This window comes from Neopsephotus bourkii, unplaced genomic scaffold (genome assembly GCF_033783945.1).
Source record: "Neopsephotus bourkii isolate Nb327-2 ecotype Australia unplaced genomic scaffold, CSIRO-AGI_Nbou_v1 NB_533, whole genome shotgun sequence".
NCBI lineage: Eukaryota > Metazoa > Chordata > Aves > Psittaciformes > Psittacidae > Neopsephotus > Neopsephotus bourkii.
Window position 1 is genome coordinate 697,694 of NW_026901034.1, and position 14,572 is coordinate 712,265.

A 14,572-nucleotide genomic window follows, 5' to 3' on the forward strand; every position below is an offset into this window, starting at 1 on the left:
AAAACATCCAAGAGACTATCTTTTTTTTTTCCTCCTCATCTTTTCTTCCATAAAAATCTTTTGTTTTCATCCTAGCACAAAGGTGACAACAAAACAGAAAAATACAGCTTAAGTGCTTTCATTTCTGGTTTCACTTTCAGATATTCCTGTTACCTGTAAAACCAGTAGTGCTCAATTACTCCAGTTAACTCTTCTACTTTTCTTCTTACTGTCTTTGACAGAAGATCTCACCACATGTTAATTCAGGGTGGGAGATAAACATGCAACCTAATTTTGAGGTGCAGAGTACCATCAGCAACTTCCATTACTGAACTTGTATAGCTAGACTCATGAAAGCATCTACTAAACACCTCCCTTCTTAAAAAATACCAAACAAAGCCTTGCCAATGAATTTTAAGACACACTAAGTGCCTATTTCTATTTACAGGAAAATAATTGTTAAGATTTCTTTCTCCATCACACCAAGCAACTCGTTATGCTGGCCCATTCAAGTGCTCTTCCTCCACTCCTGAAGTTTATGGGTCCTAATCATTATGCAAAGCTTTTCAGTACTTCCCCTCACAAACACTTCAAAAGCCTCAGGATTCAGCGCGCACACACACACACTGCTTCACCCCAGCACTGAGGCCAGAAACGCACACATACACTGCCGACTCAGGACTGAGTAGAGGAACAGCATCGATACATCCCAAGTACTAACAGGACTACTTTTTTCCACTAGTCATGCTCCTGTCTCTCACCGAGCGAGCGCACGTTAGAAGTTTGTACTGGTTTTTGTTTTTTTGTTTTTTTTTTTTTTCAGTTTTTAATTAATATTTTCTCATGGTAATTTCGTTTCTCAGGAGAATTTGCTGCACCAGTGACCCCCGAGGCCAACATCACCCGTACTGTTAGCCGGCGTTACGCTCAAGGGCAGGCTTTAGAGTTTAAAACGAGCTAAAACACCTCTTGGAGGGGGGGGGGGGGTTAAGGCAACCAGAACGAGGAGCGGGGTGTGGTGGTGCCGGCGAGAACTGAGCCCTACTCTGCTCTGCGGGGATAAAGAATCCAAAGCCTCCCGCGCCCCACCCCGACACAGCCCTACCGGGGACAAGCGAAGGGGGGAAAAGGGGCCTCTATCGGAGGACAACACCCCGCCAGCCTCGAGAGGCAGCGGAGAGGCGAGGAACCCCCGGGGAAGCTCTGTCCGCACCAGACTCGACAGTGCCCAGAGACCCGGCGCCCGCACCGAGGGGGGCCGCTGGAATCCCCCTCACTCACCACTCATGGCGACCGCGGGGCTGCAGCCCTCCGTCCGCCGGACCCACTCCCTCCTCCCGCACAGCATAAAGCCGGGCCGGGACAACACACAGACTCCGCCCCGGAACCCTGCTCCACTGCCCCGGAAGGTAAACACCTCTCCGCGGCGGGCGGTGGAAAGCTCCCCGGCTGCCTCCCAGCCTCACAGTGCCGCCCGCCCTCAGGAGCGCCGAGCGCAGCCTCCTCTCCCCCGCCTCTCGCCGTTCCAGCGGCTCCCACCCCCGCGCATGCGCGGTGACGGGCGGGTGCCGGCTTCCCGGGAGCACTGCGCAGGCGCGCCACCGACTCGGCGTCCGCCGCAGCGCGTGCTGGGCCAAGATGGCGGCCGGTACCTCCGCGCGCTGGCTGGGGGCTGCCGCCGCCGTCGTGAGGAGCCGCGGGCCGCGGGACCCCGGGCGGCTGCCGCTCGTCTGGCTTCTGCGGGGGCTCCGCACCACCCCACGGCCTGCTGCCCGCCGTCTTCTCCTGCCGCTCTGCGCCGCGGGTGAGCGCGGCCGCTGCGGCCTCAGCGGGCCAGGGTTGGGGGCCGGAGGCTGTCACGGCGGGGCCGGCGCGGGCGCTGGGCCCATTCCCCCGGCGTGGTCCCGCCGCTTGCCCTTCGCGGGCCCGGCCCGGCACTCACCCGGCCCCTCTGCCCTCCTCTCCCGTAGGGACGAGCCGCGCCGCCGCCGCCTTCCACAGCAGCACCGCGGCCCGCGCCAAGGAGGACTATTACCAGGTGTTAGGGGTGCCCCGCACCGCCACTCAGAAGGAGATCAAGAAGGCGTACTACCAGGCACGTCCTGCCGCGGGAGCCTGCTAACTCAAATCTCGCGTCTTGTCTCTAATTCTTGCTTTCTTCTTGTTTAGCTGGCAAAGAAATACCACCCTGATACAAACAAGGATGACCCGAAAGCTAAAGAGAAGTTTGCTCAGTTGGCAGAAGCCTACGAGGTAATATACAGGATTTTATTTGATGAAAAGGAGAAAAATTTTAAGAGTAGATGGGGAAACAGTTTTGGTGTGCATTTCCTGGATTTTCGTGTCTTGTACTTTCGGCTTGAGCACCTCTGTCCCAGCAGTGTCTCTAGGAAATCACTTAAGCCAAGTATCTGATTTAGCTGAGTATGCTGGGGGCTCCTTCAATTTGTGGTTTTTCGTAGCAGTTAGTGACTGGCATGGATGTTGTGGTCACCCCTGTGGAATTATCAGTCTCTTTAATCAAACAAAAACCCTGGCTGTAGTTACTGGCGGTTTGACACAGCAGTTCTTTTCACCGTTCTTCCCTAGCCCCTTCCTCCTTACTCTTCAGCTTGTTCTTGTGCCAGTTTTTGCCCTCTTGGATTTTCAGATCTAGCCCAGCACTCACTAGCTTTCACCCAATACATTAATAATCAACTCTATAATGTCAGTTATTTATTATAAATCAGTAAAGCCTTGTTGTTTTCCTGATGCTGAGCTGAGAGGCATCAGGGCAGCAGCAGCTTCTTGATTCTTGTGCTCCTGGGTTAGCCCTCTCATGACAAGGTCTGAGAGCGTGGAGGGCTTGGGGCAACAAGGCCAGGAGCCTTGGGTTCTCCCAAGAGGCGCTGCTGTGCAGTTACAGGCTGCTTTGCTGCTGCAGATCTGCACAGTGTCATGATGGCATCTTTCTTTGCCTCCAAGGTGTTAAGTGATGAAGTGAAGCGGAAGCAGTACGATGCATATGGCACAGCCAGTTTTGACCCTGGAGCGACGGGTGCTGGCACAGGGCGGCAGTACTGGAGCAGTGGTCCCTCCATCGATCCTGAGGAGCTCTTCAGGAAAATCTTTGGAGAGTTTTCAGGATCCCCTTTTGGTGATTTTCAGAATGTCTTTGACCAGCCGCAGGAGGTATGAAATGAGTTTATTTGCTGAGTAATGAAAAGGAGAAATTAAAACCTCAGAAGCTGGAGAGAGATAGATCTGTCAGAGATCACTCCCAGAGCGAGCTTAAGCACAGAATTGGTCTGGGAGCATCAGCATGCAAGCATCCCATTGTTTGGTGGGGGAGTCACATATTTTGATAAGCTGTGTAAGTACATTTCCCACACCTCCAGACAGAGTATTCTTTTCTGTATTTGAGCTACTCCATCTGGTGTTTCCTGACACCAGTTGGTGCTGCCAAACAATTCCAGTGTGGCAGAGGCATCTTTTCTGCTGTACAGTGATTTATACATGTCTGCTTTGATCTGTAATGCTAAAAACCACAAAATACCTTTTAACTATAAAACAAGCCTTCCAGCGTTAGGTTTGGCTGCTTAATTGGCTTCATTTTGCAACCTAATTGGCTTAACTTTGCATTGGAGCCTGCAAAAAAACCAAACCTGTGTAGTCTTCTTTGTACTGCAGCTTAGTGCTCTTTCAGGTGTTGACAGTTCATGTGCTGCCTTCAGAAATGCTTGGGACTTGCTTCACTAAAAATGACCTTTTAATTCTAAACGGAATTTCCTGTTTTGTGCAGTCATTTTTGCTGATGACTGCCCTTGTTGAGTAAAGAGTTTATTGACGAAGATCAGATGCTGTCATTGGGGTTTAAAGCCTTCACCTGTTGCTGAATTCCCATAAAATAAAACCTTCAGAAACAGCAAGGGTTTTTCTGAGAGCAGAATAACACCTGACTTCTACTTTTGCTTCCTTTTCTATTTTTAAATTGCATTTCTGCTATACAATTGCTCATCAGACTGGTGTAGCCATCATTCCTATAATGTCTGCTATCCTTTTGTACCCTTTTCGTGTCTGTGACACAGATTATTGCTTCCTCAAATGAGGTAAACCCTCAAACGAGTTGTGTCCCCACCCATTTCTTCCCCCTGTCTGAGTATATTTTAAGCATGATTTTATGTTTTGCCTAAACCAATTTCAGTCTGCTTAAAACCCCACCAACACACCAGTTGTATATCAGTGTCTGTGTTTCCTGTGCAGTATATCATGGAGCTGACATTCACCCAAGCTGCAAAAGGTGTTAATAAGGAGATTGTGGTGAACATCAATGACTCCTGTGAGCGATGCCATGGGAAAGGACATGAACCTGGTACCAAAGCACAGCGCTGTCACTACTGCAATGGCACTGGCATGGTAAGTGCTTCTTAAGACATGAATTAACGCTGTGCTTTTCCTTCTGGGGACAGGTCAGTCTCTCCCACAGTGAAAAATTCTCACTACAGTCATCAGGTTATCTTGGGCAAAGCCAGGTTAATGTGGACTTAATGTTAATAGGCACTAGAAAGATCTGCTCTGTGTTAAAGAAGAGCTCTGCCCAGCTAACAGCACTAGCTGTTAAGGCTACATCATCTGGTATCACACGTCCAGCAAACCATATTACAGAATGTAACAGTTCTGAAATTACTTAATATTTATGTGATCTAATGATTCTAAATTATTTGGACATTAAATGGGAAACTGAGGGGTGGAGGAGGGAGGAAGGTGATGATAGGCTCAGGGTAATTGTGATTCATGTTACTTACAGTAAGTAAAGATCGAGCTTCAGGCTTTCAAATTCCACACACTGGCGCTGGCAGTGACTCTGTGACCAGAATACCTTTGCTCACAGAGCAATTGTAGTTGGTCAGAGGTAGCTGAAAGCTCTTCCCACTGTTTCTTCATGTGCTCCAGTCTGGTGGGTAGCTTTCACAGTGCAGTCCGTAGCTTAGTCTCCATAACGTTTTCATGGTCACTGGCAATAATTCGTGCAAGTGGATTGTCCTTGGATTCCTCAGAATACAGATACATGTAGTTGCCTGTGAAATAGTGCTATCAGGAGCACTGGTCCTTCTGGCACATTAAAGCTTAGAGATGTGAAGCGTGTTTCCCTTCCCTTTCCCATGAGGCACTTGCTCATAGTACTGATGGTTTTGAGTGGAGATCAGAATACGACAGCAATTGGATCTGCTGCAGGTTCTCACAAGCAGCAACCTCTTTGGGTCTCTGCTGCTTTTCTGCTCCACCCCTTGCTGAAGGATGTCACTGTCAGGTTGCATGTATGATTTAGAGAACTTGGATGTGCCAAGCCTCGCACTGGCAGCATGTTGTGGAAGTTTAAAGTACCATCTGGGTACTAAATATTTGTACAATCTGTGTTTTCTTCACCAGGAAACAATAAACACCGGCCCTTTTGTAATGCGATCTACGTGCCGACGGTGCGGCGGTCGCGGTTCCATCATAACCACACCATGTGTAGTATGTCGAGGAACAGGGCAAACCAAACAGAAGAAGACAGTGATGGTCCCTGTGCCAGCTGGTTAGTGTTGTGCTTGTGCACTGGTCTCTGTTAACTAACTAGTTATTTGCTTCCAGTTGGCCAACAGCAAGGCACTTGCCTCCAAAGCTTGGCTGGTTTCTGCTAGAGCAATGGGAGAAGTTTTCCTGCAACAAAGTTATCTGAAGAGCAGAGAAGGTTGATAACTTGGCAGCTGAAAGGGCTGGTAATGAGATGAACTTTCTGGCCATGGATATAGATGTTTGCTTTGCCCTTCCTGAGGCAAAATTTTGGTTCTCACATGAGTCCTTCTAGGCAGGTTTTGAAGAGCCAGACTCTCAAAAGGTTTAATTTCTTGGGTTTTTCATTTGTCCTTTGAAGCATGGGGAGAGGGTGAGAATCTTGAAAGCCTTAGCTTGGCTAAGGAAGGTGTTCTGATGGTCTTCCTCACCACAGTGGGGGTGAAGACTTGGTTCTCCAAGACCACCCTGAATGAGCAGCCTATAATTTTCCTGCAGCTCATGGAGGCTGCCATGGTCTTTAATCTGGTGCATTTCCCTCAATTCTGTAGGGGTTGAAATAAGGAACCTGCTTGGGGTGTAGTAATTGTTGGGGATATAAACATGTGCTGACACCTCCTTCCTTGGACCGCAACTGTTGGGCTCTTACTGAGAGTGTTACTCTGCTGCTTGCTGGTAGGTTGTGTGACTTGTGCTGGAGGTGTGGGTGCCCCTGTCATGGCTGCCTTTTGGGGATCCAGGAGTTGTAGGTACGCATATAACACATGGACTGTAACATAAGGTAACATTCCCTCTTCTCTTTCCTGATTGCAGGCGTTGAGGATGGGCAGACAGTGCGGATGCCTGTGGGGAAGAAAGAAATCTTCATTACGTTCAGGGTACATATTAGCAGCTGTTTTCATTATTAAGCTGATTGCCTGTTCTCTTCACAACTGTCTAAATGGGGCATGGAGGAGGAAGAGTGAGTGATGCTTTGAAACAGCTGAAGTAACATGATCCACATGAACTTCCTGAGATAGCAGATCTGCATTGTAACCAGTGGTGTAACGTTCAGTCTGCTTGTGGAGAGTTGTGCTGCTTGTTCCAGGACAAGGCCCTTGCAGTAGCAGGCATCAAAATGCAGAATAGATTCCCAATGCCTTGGGTCTTTGACTTGGCAATGTGCAGGAGCTGTCTGCTCGCACGGCTGGGAGTGCTGAGGAGGCCTGCAGGAATGCCCATGAGAGGCATTTGCACATGTTCTGTACCTGGGGCCCTGTCCTCCTTTAGGTGTCCTGTCATGCAACTCTGTCGAGGAGAAAAATTTTTTCAGTGCCTTTTCAGTGGTGTTGGAGGATTTAATTCACTTCCAGCATGTGAGGCCACTTCAAAGGTGCTTGCTTCCCTCTTCTCTTCCGGCTCTCCCCTGTTCAGGTACTGGACAAAGCAGTGTCTTCTCGGTCTCCACAGAATCATACTGGCCTTGATAAATTAACAACAGGATTAGGGGAGGGAATTGCTGAACTAGGAAGCAGGCATCCTCCTAAGCCTCTGACTAGTCATGGCTATGTCAAGATCTGTGTGAGTCTAAAAGACTGAACATTAACTTACACTTCTGAGCTGGGTCTGACTGCAGTGTTCTGGTATGTTTCCTTCAGAGAACCTTCAAAGCAGTTTACTATGAGAACTGTGTGATGGTGTGCTCACTTCTTTTTGGAAATGCCTGCCTTTTAGGTTCAGAAAAGTTCTGTGTTCAGAAGAAATGGAGCGGATATCCATTCGGAACTCCTCATTTCAGTAGCACAGGCTGTGCTGGGAGGTACAGCCAGATGTCAAGGCTTGTATGAGACAATCAATATCACAGTAAGTACCTTTGTGTGGAAGAGCTTGGGCATAAATCAGTGTGGGACAGCAGAGACTCATCCTTTGTTGCAGAGGTGAACAGATATCCTAAGTCTGCCAGTGTCACGTTTCAGACTTGGTCAGGATTGAGTGTCAGGTAGTGTGTGACCTGCTTGCTCACATGTCCTTTCTGTGGTAGGAACAGGGAGAGGAAGAGCTGGCTGAACAAATCCCAGCCAAGGTCTACGGGCCATGCAAGGTTCTTTACTCATTCCTTCAAAAGCTTTTCTGTCATTACAGACTTAGCTTCTGAATGTGTCCAGATGCATGAATGTACCAGATCTCTCCTGTCCAGCTTTGAAGCTTGCTGGAGCAGCAGCTTGTTTTTATAGACATGTAATGCAATTACTATGGCAATGGTTAAACTGGAGTAATAAACATGACACTTCTGTGTTCATAGATACCCCCTGGTATTCAGCCAGACCAGAGAATTCGAATGAGTGGGAAAGGCATTCCCAAGGTTAACAGTTATGGCTACGGAGACCACTACATTCACATAAAGATAAAAGTTCCTCAGTAAGTAGAGCTAATACAAGTTTCTGTGAAGTCTTGAACTATTTGCAAAACAAAAAACAAACAAAAACCCAAAATATTGCCCAGAAAGATTTTGTCAAAATTCCTGCTTTGCCAAGGTTCTTAATTTCTCTCTGCTGTGAATTCTAATGTGAGGTAGACTTTGAGGGGTTTTTAATACTACCATTTGGCAATCCATCTCTAAAAATCTTGCACCCTGGAAATGCAGAATTACACCCTTGGCTCCTGGGGTGAAGGAAACAGTTCACCTTCTGTTGCTGCACTTGGAGCTCATTCCTGAGGCCTCCCCACCAGGTGTGTGTTCTGCTGCAGCTCCACTTCTCAGCATTTGGGTATACTTTTGATTTTTTCACTGTAGTTTATTGAAAGGCAGTGGGTCATCTCTCCTCTTCCACTCTTATTCTGTCTAGATCATTAAGAGCTCTGTAGGGATTCTCAGTGTATGTCAGGTATATTCCACTTGTACTTCCAGTAGCTGCCCCTCATGTGTGCTGCTGGAGAAGGTTAAGAAGAGCTGTAGATACATTTGTCCCTAAAGACAGCCATAACCATTCTGTGTTGGACCTGCAGGAGGCTGACAGATCGCCAGCGAGCCTTAATGATGAGCTACGCCGAGGATGAGGCAGATGTGGAGGGCACAGTGAACGGGGTCACAAACACAGCGTCAGGTGAGCAGTGCCAGTTGGTGCTTCTCCTTGAGGAGCTGGTGTGGGAGTGCAGAGTGCTTCTGGAGGGTTCCTGGGGAGGAAGGCGAGTCAGGGTAACCTTGAGACTGCATCAGCACAAACAGCTGAGCACATTACTTTGGAAATGGTTTCAGTTTGCTGTAATGCAAAACAAGGAGATTCCCTCTTCCCAGAAAGCGTTACTCAAATACTTCCTGGACAAATCTGTGGCTGAAGAGAGACACAGATTGAGATACTCCAGGGTCCTGATGAGTTGTGGAGTCTCACTGCGGTGATGATTGCCTGCTTTGGCTCCTGGGCCAGAAGTAACTTATCTTAGTAGCACAGGTAGGAAAAGAGAATGTGCTTCAGGACAGTCTTCTGTGTGAGCTAATCCATTGTGCTTCTGACTCAGCAGGGATGTTTCCCCTTGAAAGCCAAAGGTGCTATCCAGGCTGCTCCAAGCCACACTTAAGCCACATGGGGGACAGTAGGGTAGAAATGTTCATTGGTGCTGAGTATTGGCTCCAGTCAGTAGACAGGGTCTAGCATGATGAAAGGGAGCAAAGTCATCTGGGAGCATTGTGAAGCTGCTTTCATCTCAGATTAAAAGTTTTGGTGCAGCCATTGTGTTTTGAATGTCAGGGGTGAGATACCTGGCATTTGTAGCAGCTAAAGACAAAATGTAAAATAGTAAGACAAGAGCTGTGTCTTTCATTACTGGAAAGCACTTTTTTCTTTGCTCATATTGGAACAGTGAACTTTAGAAAGTCCATTTGATTTCTTTCTGTGCTTCAAACCAAAAAGGGTATTTATGACTGCGTAAAGGCACAGGCCCTTCAGGAGCTGCCAGATGATCCCAGGAACATGGGTCCTCTCTACTGCATGTGCCAAAGCCTGAGAACTAAAGGCTGAAGTTCAGGACATTAGAAGGCAGTATCTGCTAAATACTGATGTGATGTTTCATAGTGCTTTCATAACAAGAAGTTAGGTCTTTTCTACCGGGGGTAAGCATTAAAGGTCAGCCCGGGGGGGTGGGAGGCAAGATATCTCCAAGCACAACACTTTCATTCCAGCTTTTTAAAGGCATTTACATGCCAAAGGGGTGGGAAAATGCTCTCCAGATTTGTTTTTTGAACAGCAAACCTGCCAGTTTTTACCACAACTAAGCAGCAAGGTGGATTAAAAACACTGCCAGTAGTTTGTGGTACAGAGACAGGCTGGTGCTGAAAGCATGTTCTTGCTCTAGGCAACAGAAATACCCCGAGTGGATGGATGGAGGCGTGTTCTGCCACCAGCCTCAGCATTTCATAGCATTGCATCAGTTGGAGCTCTGCAGTCAGCTGTGGGAGGATGGAGAGGATTGGACTTTGTATTCTCTGTGCACAAAGAAAGATTGAGGAGGATTTAGGGGTCTTGTTATTGACGGTTTTGCCACAGCAAAAGCAGATTAGCCAAGAGGTCTCCTTTCTTCTTGCTATGGACACTTCTCAAGGGACAAACAATTTCTTGAGACCTGTTTATTCAGGAAAATTATGTTCACCACTGCTGGGAAGATTCCTTATCCAGACACTTGATTTGAAATACTTGTAGCCTTTTTCACTCTAGCCCAAGTTAATTTTCTCCTTGTTTGTCAGAGCATTGCTTGTTATTACATGAAGCAGGTTCCCTGTATGGTTTGGCAGTGCCTTGCTCTCAAGGGTCACAACACAACCATGAAACAGGAAGAGAGATTGTTCCAGGAACTGCCAGTACATCTTTTCTTCCCTGTAAAGTGATGGCTGGCTGTGGACAAGTTAACAACCTGGTTTTAATGGCAGACTCAATTCCAAGTGCTCATTTCTAAAGCCTGTGAGGTCCCTGACTTGATAGTGCAGCAGAATTCCCTCAACAGTTGGAAGGCTGGGGAGAGGGCAAGGGAACACTGTTACCTGGGCTCACAGTCATCTTTTCCACTTCTTGAGGTCCAGGCTGTTCAGCACTTTCACTCCTGCTGCAGCCCTGTACTCGAGGACACGGCTGCCTTGACTTAACCATTCCCTGTTCAGAATAACCCTCTTGCTTTGTCCTGAGTGCTGGCTGCTGGTGGGAGATGTATCTGACTGCAGCCCTTTGCTGTTTGTGTCCAGGTGGCAGGGCCACGGCTAGCGCTGACGCAGGCGGGGATAGGCCTGAGGCTGAGGAGAACAAGGAGGGATTCCTTTCCAAACTTAAGAAAATGTTTAGCTCCTGACACCCCATCTGAGGTAGGAGGCCTCTTGTGTTTTATTGTCGTCTTCCACCACCACCATTAAGCAGAACTTGCACTTCTTGGGAGATAGAAGCAACAAAAGCACAGCATTGCTTCTCACTTAGCCTCAGGCCTTCCAGCCACTTGTGTGAAAAGCCCTAGCTGACCCCTGGGACCTGGAGCAAAAAGCCAGGGACTAAAGCACATTGCTGCTGCAGCAAAAATGGTGGGTGCATCTTCAGGGAGGCTGCTGGCCTCCCCTGGAGCTCTGCGTCCTCATCCACTCAGTAGCTGTACTCAGTTCAAAGTACTGAGGGTGTTCCTGTTAGCTAAAATGGGCTGTTCTGTCACTGCAGAGCCCAAGCTTGCTGGCAGTTGCAGGGGTCTTGCAGAGCCTTTGGTGCTGGAGTGCTTGGGCTGGACTCCCCCCACCACAGGCTTACAGCACAAGTCTTTGTCACAAAGCATGTTCAAGCTCCCGCCACACAGATGAGTACAGCGTTACATGTCAGGGTGCCAGTTAGTTGGTGTTGGCCTGCTGTGAAGGAGCACTGCACACTTGGAATCATTCTTGACAGACACCAGTGTCTTGGATTCCAGGGGCTCAGCTTCCTGGCACTGCAGGCTTCAAATGTGTCTGCTATGTGTGGTGACAGCAGGATGGGTCAGGCGGGAGGTATGGTCACAACGTGGGCTGCAGGGGCTGATGTGCTCAGGAAACCCTGAACTTCTCTCTTGCTTCAACCACAGGGAAGCGTTCTACTGGAAGCTAAGAGCCAGCAGCAAATCATCTTTGCAGTTGGGGATGAGTCCTTCTGGCAGCGGGCTCTGGAGAGCAAAGGGTGTCAGCGGCACAGTGAGAATCCCAGCTGGAGAGGTGACACACCACTGAGGCACCAACAGCCATTGTGATAGAAATCCCACCCACCATCCCAGGACATGGTAATGAAGGAAAATACCACCTTTGCAGAAATGCAGTGCTCTCTAGGAGGTTGCTCCACAGTCCCCACTGCTGCTGGAAGCCTGTCTGGTAAAAATTAACATTGAAATATTATTTAGAATCCAAACTGGTGGAAATGTGAAATAAAAATTGTGTCCTTCCTGCAGAGAGCAGAGCAGTTTGCTGTAGGGAGCCCTGAATGGCTGCTGCTCACTCAGGTGCACTGCTGAATGCTCCACTTGTTTGGAGAGCTTAGTGCTACTTCTCCCAGGAGACTTGGTGGGTCGGCAAGGTTTAATCCTGTCTTCATGACAGCCCTGCTCCTTGTCTCACACAGTTCTCGGAGCAGGATATCCCTGGGGCTGGTCGGAGCTCTGCTGCCCTGACTCCCTTAGCAGCTGGGGGGAGGGAGGGGGGGGTTGACCTGCTGATTTCCTGGACAAAGAGTGGGGACGGAATCTGCCCTTTGCCTCAAGTTCCCTCCCTCAGTAACTAAAGTACTACACAACCGCTGTCACTTCTGAAGGGGTGCGAGTTTATCGCTGAGCCCTTTGCCAGTTTGGGACAAAGTCTTTTATTACATTAGCACAACCCCCATAACGTAAATGATTGGTCAAAGAGTCGTTGTTCCTACGTGTGTGAATGCAAGTGAAGTGGATCGCTCCTTCCAGGTGGTGGAGCTCCCGCAGTGAGTGTTTTCATGGTTGCTGTAGCTCGCTGTTGTTAGTTACACCCTGCAGCTACCACCAGCCCACATACTAATTGACCACTTAAACAAGGACATGTCATAGTCTTGCCCATCTTAATTTGCTGAAATAAAGCACGCGTTGCCTCCTGATTAAAGTGTCTGTAAAGCGATTCTGTATCCATGTAAATAAGATTGACTTCATAAAGATATTTAACACCTTTTGTGCCTTGCTGCCTTGTCTGCTCATCCAACCTTGTCTTCACCCCCTTCCCTCTGCCAGGAACAGGAAAGAAGGTCTCCTCCTGAACAGGAGTAGGGCTCAGTGTCCTGACCTCTCTCTGGTTGTTGTTACTGACCGTAAGCACAAGCAAAGACTGCCAAGGCCAGATTTCTAATCGAGCAATACCTTAAGTATGGCCGGGGGGAAGGGGAGGATGGTCAAAATTGCTTTTTTAGCGAGTCTTAAGTCCCAGAGTTGGAGAATGTTTTACTTAACTCATGGAGGCTCTAGGAGCCCAAAGGCCAGGCCAGAGCTGGGAGCTGTTCTGCTGCTGACAGACAGGTACACCACACAGTGACCACACACAGGTCATTAAACAAGCACACTAAAGCCAATAAGCACTCTAAAAGTAAACACACTAATGTGAACTAGGTAAATATCTCTGTATAGTGAATAAGTACAATAAGGCAAATCAGAGATATAGGTATATAAGTAAAGTACCAAAGAAAGTTAGCAATACATTAAATCATTACTGTATAGAGAGAACAGAGATTAAGAAGAAACATATTACCAATTACCACTGAATCATCATGCAGGCCTACACTTCCAGCTGGGAAACCCCTCTGCAGCCAATGCCAGGAGTCTCAGGTAACTGGGAAAAGTTCTGCACAGTGCATCCACCCATAGGTGAGGCTTCTCTCATGGCCACAAAAGGGTCCCACTTTTATATCCTTAGAGAAACAACCAGCTTTAGGCCAGATCTCATTGTTTACTCATGGGACCGTGCAGTTTCTTGTGATCTCACCATTGTCCACTCTTGAGTGTTGGCCAGGCACCCCAGTGCAGACAAGTATGAAGGTCATAGAGCAGCTGCACACCTAGGTTTTCCTGTCTCTTTCCAACAGTCACAATGAGCACAAACATATATACCCTGCCAAATACAGTGGCAAACAACATCCTTTGTTACGTCTCTCAGTCATGAATGGGGATCAACTCCCAGCTAGGTTCCCATCCATTACAGCTGTCTGGCTGGAGGAGTTGGGCTCAGCTGACATTACCTGGTACAGGATGTCACTGGGCATTCCCCCTTCCAGGGCAGTGCTCTGCCTGGCCAGGTGTGCTGCACTGCCTGAGCCTGCTCTATGGAGAAACAAACCCCAGTGTTTGCCTCCTGGGGAAGAGGGTGATCCTCGGAAAAGAGCTGCCAACACCACCTTACCACAGTGAAAGTGACCGGAGTCACTGAACAACCGCCCCCCAAAGGCAGCGTGCAGCTGCAGCACTTCTTACCTGCCTGTGGCTGCAGAGCCTGTCCTCTTGTCCCAGGTACGCTGGTCTGAACAGTCCTGTGGTTTAAACCCAGACAGCAACCCAGCACCAGCAGCCACTCGCTCACCCCCATGTGCCCCCTCCCTGCGTGAGATGGGGAGGAGAATCAAAAATGTAAAACCTGCAGGTTGAGGTAAGAACATTTCAATAATGAAAGTACAATGTAACACAAGGAGAGAGGTACAAATCTAAAGGGGGAAAGACAAAAATACCTCCCCAGATGTAACTTGTACTTATAACATGGATAACACACCACAGAGTAACTTTGAACCCAGGAGAATTACATGACTGCAGGCAGTGAAGGCCTGGCTCAGTCCTAGGAAGGCTCTGTGGAGCCAGGAGTCCCACTCCTGCTACTCTGACTCCTGGGCTGTGCTCTCTGGCTGCAATGAACAAGGAACACATTCTGGCTTTGCAAGGCCTGGGAACTGGTTTGTTTGTGATTGGGACTTTTCTGGACTGGCCACTTGGACCACGAGGGCTGGGAAGGCTGCACCAAGAGCTGTCCCATGACTCCCACCCTGATGCCATGCGGCTGCCCCTTGGCCCCTTGACCCCAGGCCATTCACAT

General features: G+C 48.6%; 2 protein-coding genes across 7 annotated transcripts in view; one reads left to right on the forward strand and one right to left on the reverse strand.

Moving 5' to 3' along the window:
• Positions 1 to 1,402, reverse strand: part of SNX29 (sorting nexin 29) — a 120,416-nt gene extending 119,014 nt beyond the window's left edge. For all 6 annotated transcript variants that reach the window (XM_061350641.1, XM_061350637.1, XM_061350638.1 and 3 more), the window contains exon 1: positions 1,261 to 1,402. In XM_061350641.1, the coding sequence (XP_061206625.1) occupies positions 1,261 to 1,327 (67 nt within the window). In that variant the 5' untranslated portion in view covers positions 1,328 to 1,402. The remainder of the gene's footprint in view (positions 1 to 1,260) is intronic.
• Positions 1,403 to 1,602: 200 nt separating this feature from the next.
• DNAJA3 (DnaJ heat shock protein family (Hsp40) member A3) lies at positions 1,603 to 12,671 on the forward strand. Its single transcript, XM_061350645.1, has 11 exons — positions 1,603 to 1,783; positions 1,950 to 2,074; positions 2,149 to 2,232; positions 2,944 to 3,150; positions 4,222 to 4,374; positions 5,389 to 5,536; positions 6,328 to 6,392; positions 7,228 to 7,356; positions 7,796 to 7,911; positions 8,500 to 8,597; positions 11,575 to 12,671. The coding sequence occupies exons 1-11, from the start codon at positions 1,618 to 1,620 to the stop codon at positions 11,595 to 11,597; spliced, it is 1,314 nt and encodes a 437-aa protein (XP_061206629.1). The 5' UTR covers positions 1,603 to 1,617; the 3' UTR covers positions 11,598 to 12,671.
• Positions 12,672 to 14,572: the final 1,901 nt, after the last annotated feature.

Coding starts and splice junctions, on each gene's coding strand:
- DNAJA3 (XM_061350645.1), top strand. CDS start 1,618: ATGGCGGCCGGTACCTCCGCGCGCTGGCTGGGGGCTGCCGCCGCCGTC. Junction 7,357..7,795: donor ATGAGACAATCAATATCACA/GTAAGTACCTTT, acceptor CTGTGTTCATAG/ATACCCCCTGGTATTCAGCC. Junction 7,912..8,499: donor ATAAAGATAAAAGTTCCTCA/GTAAGTAGAGCT, acceptor TTGGACCTGCAG/GAGGCTGACAGATCGCCAGC.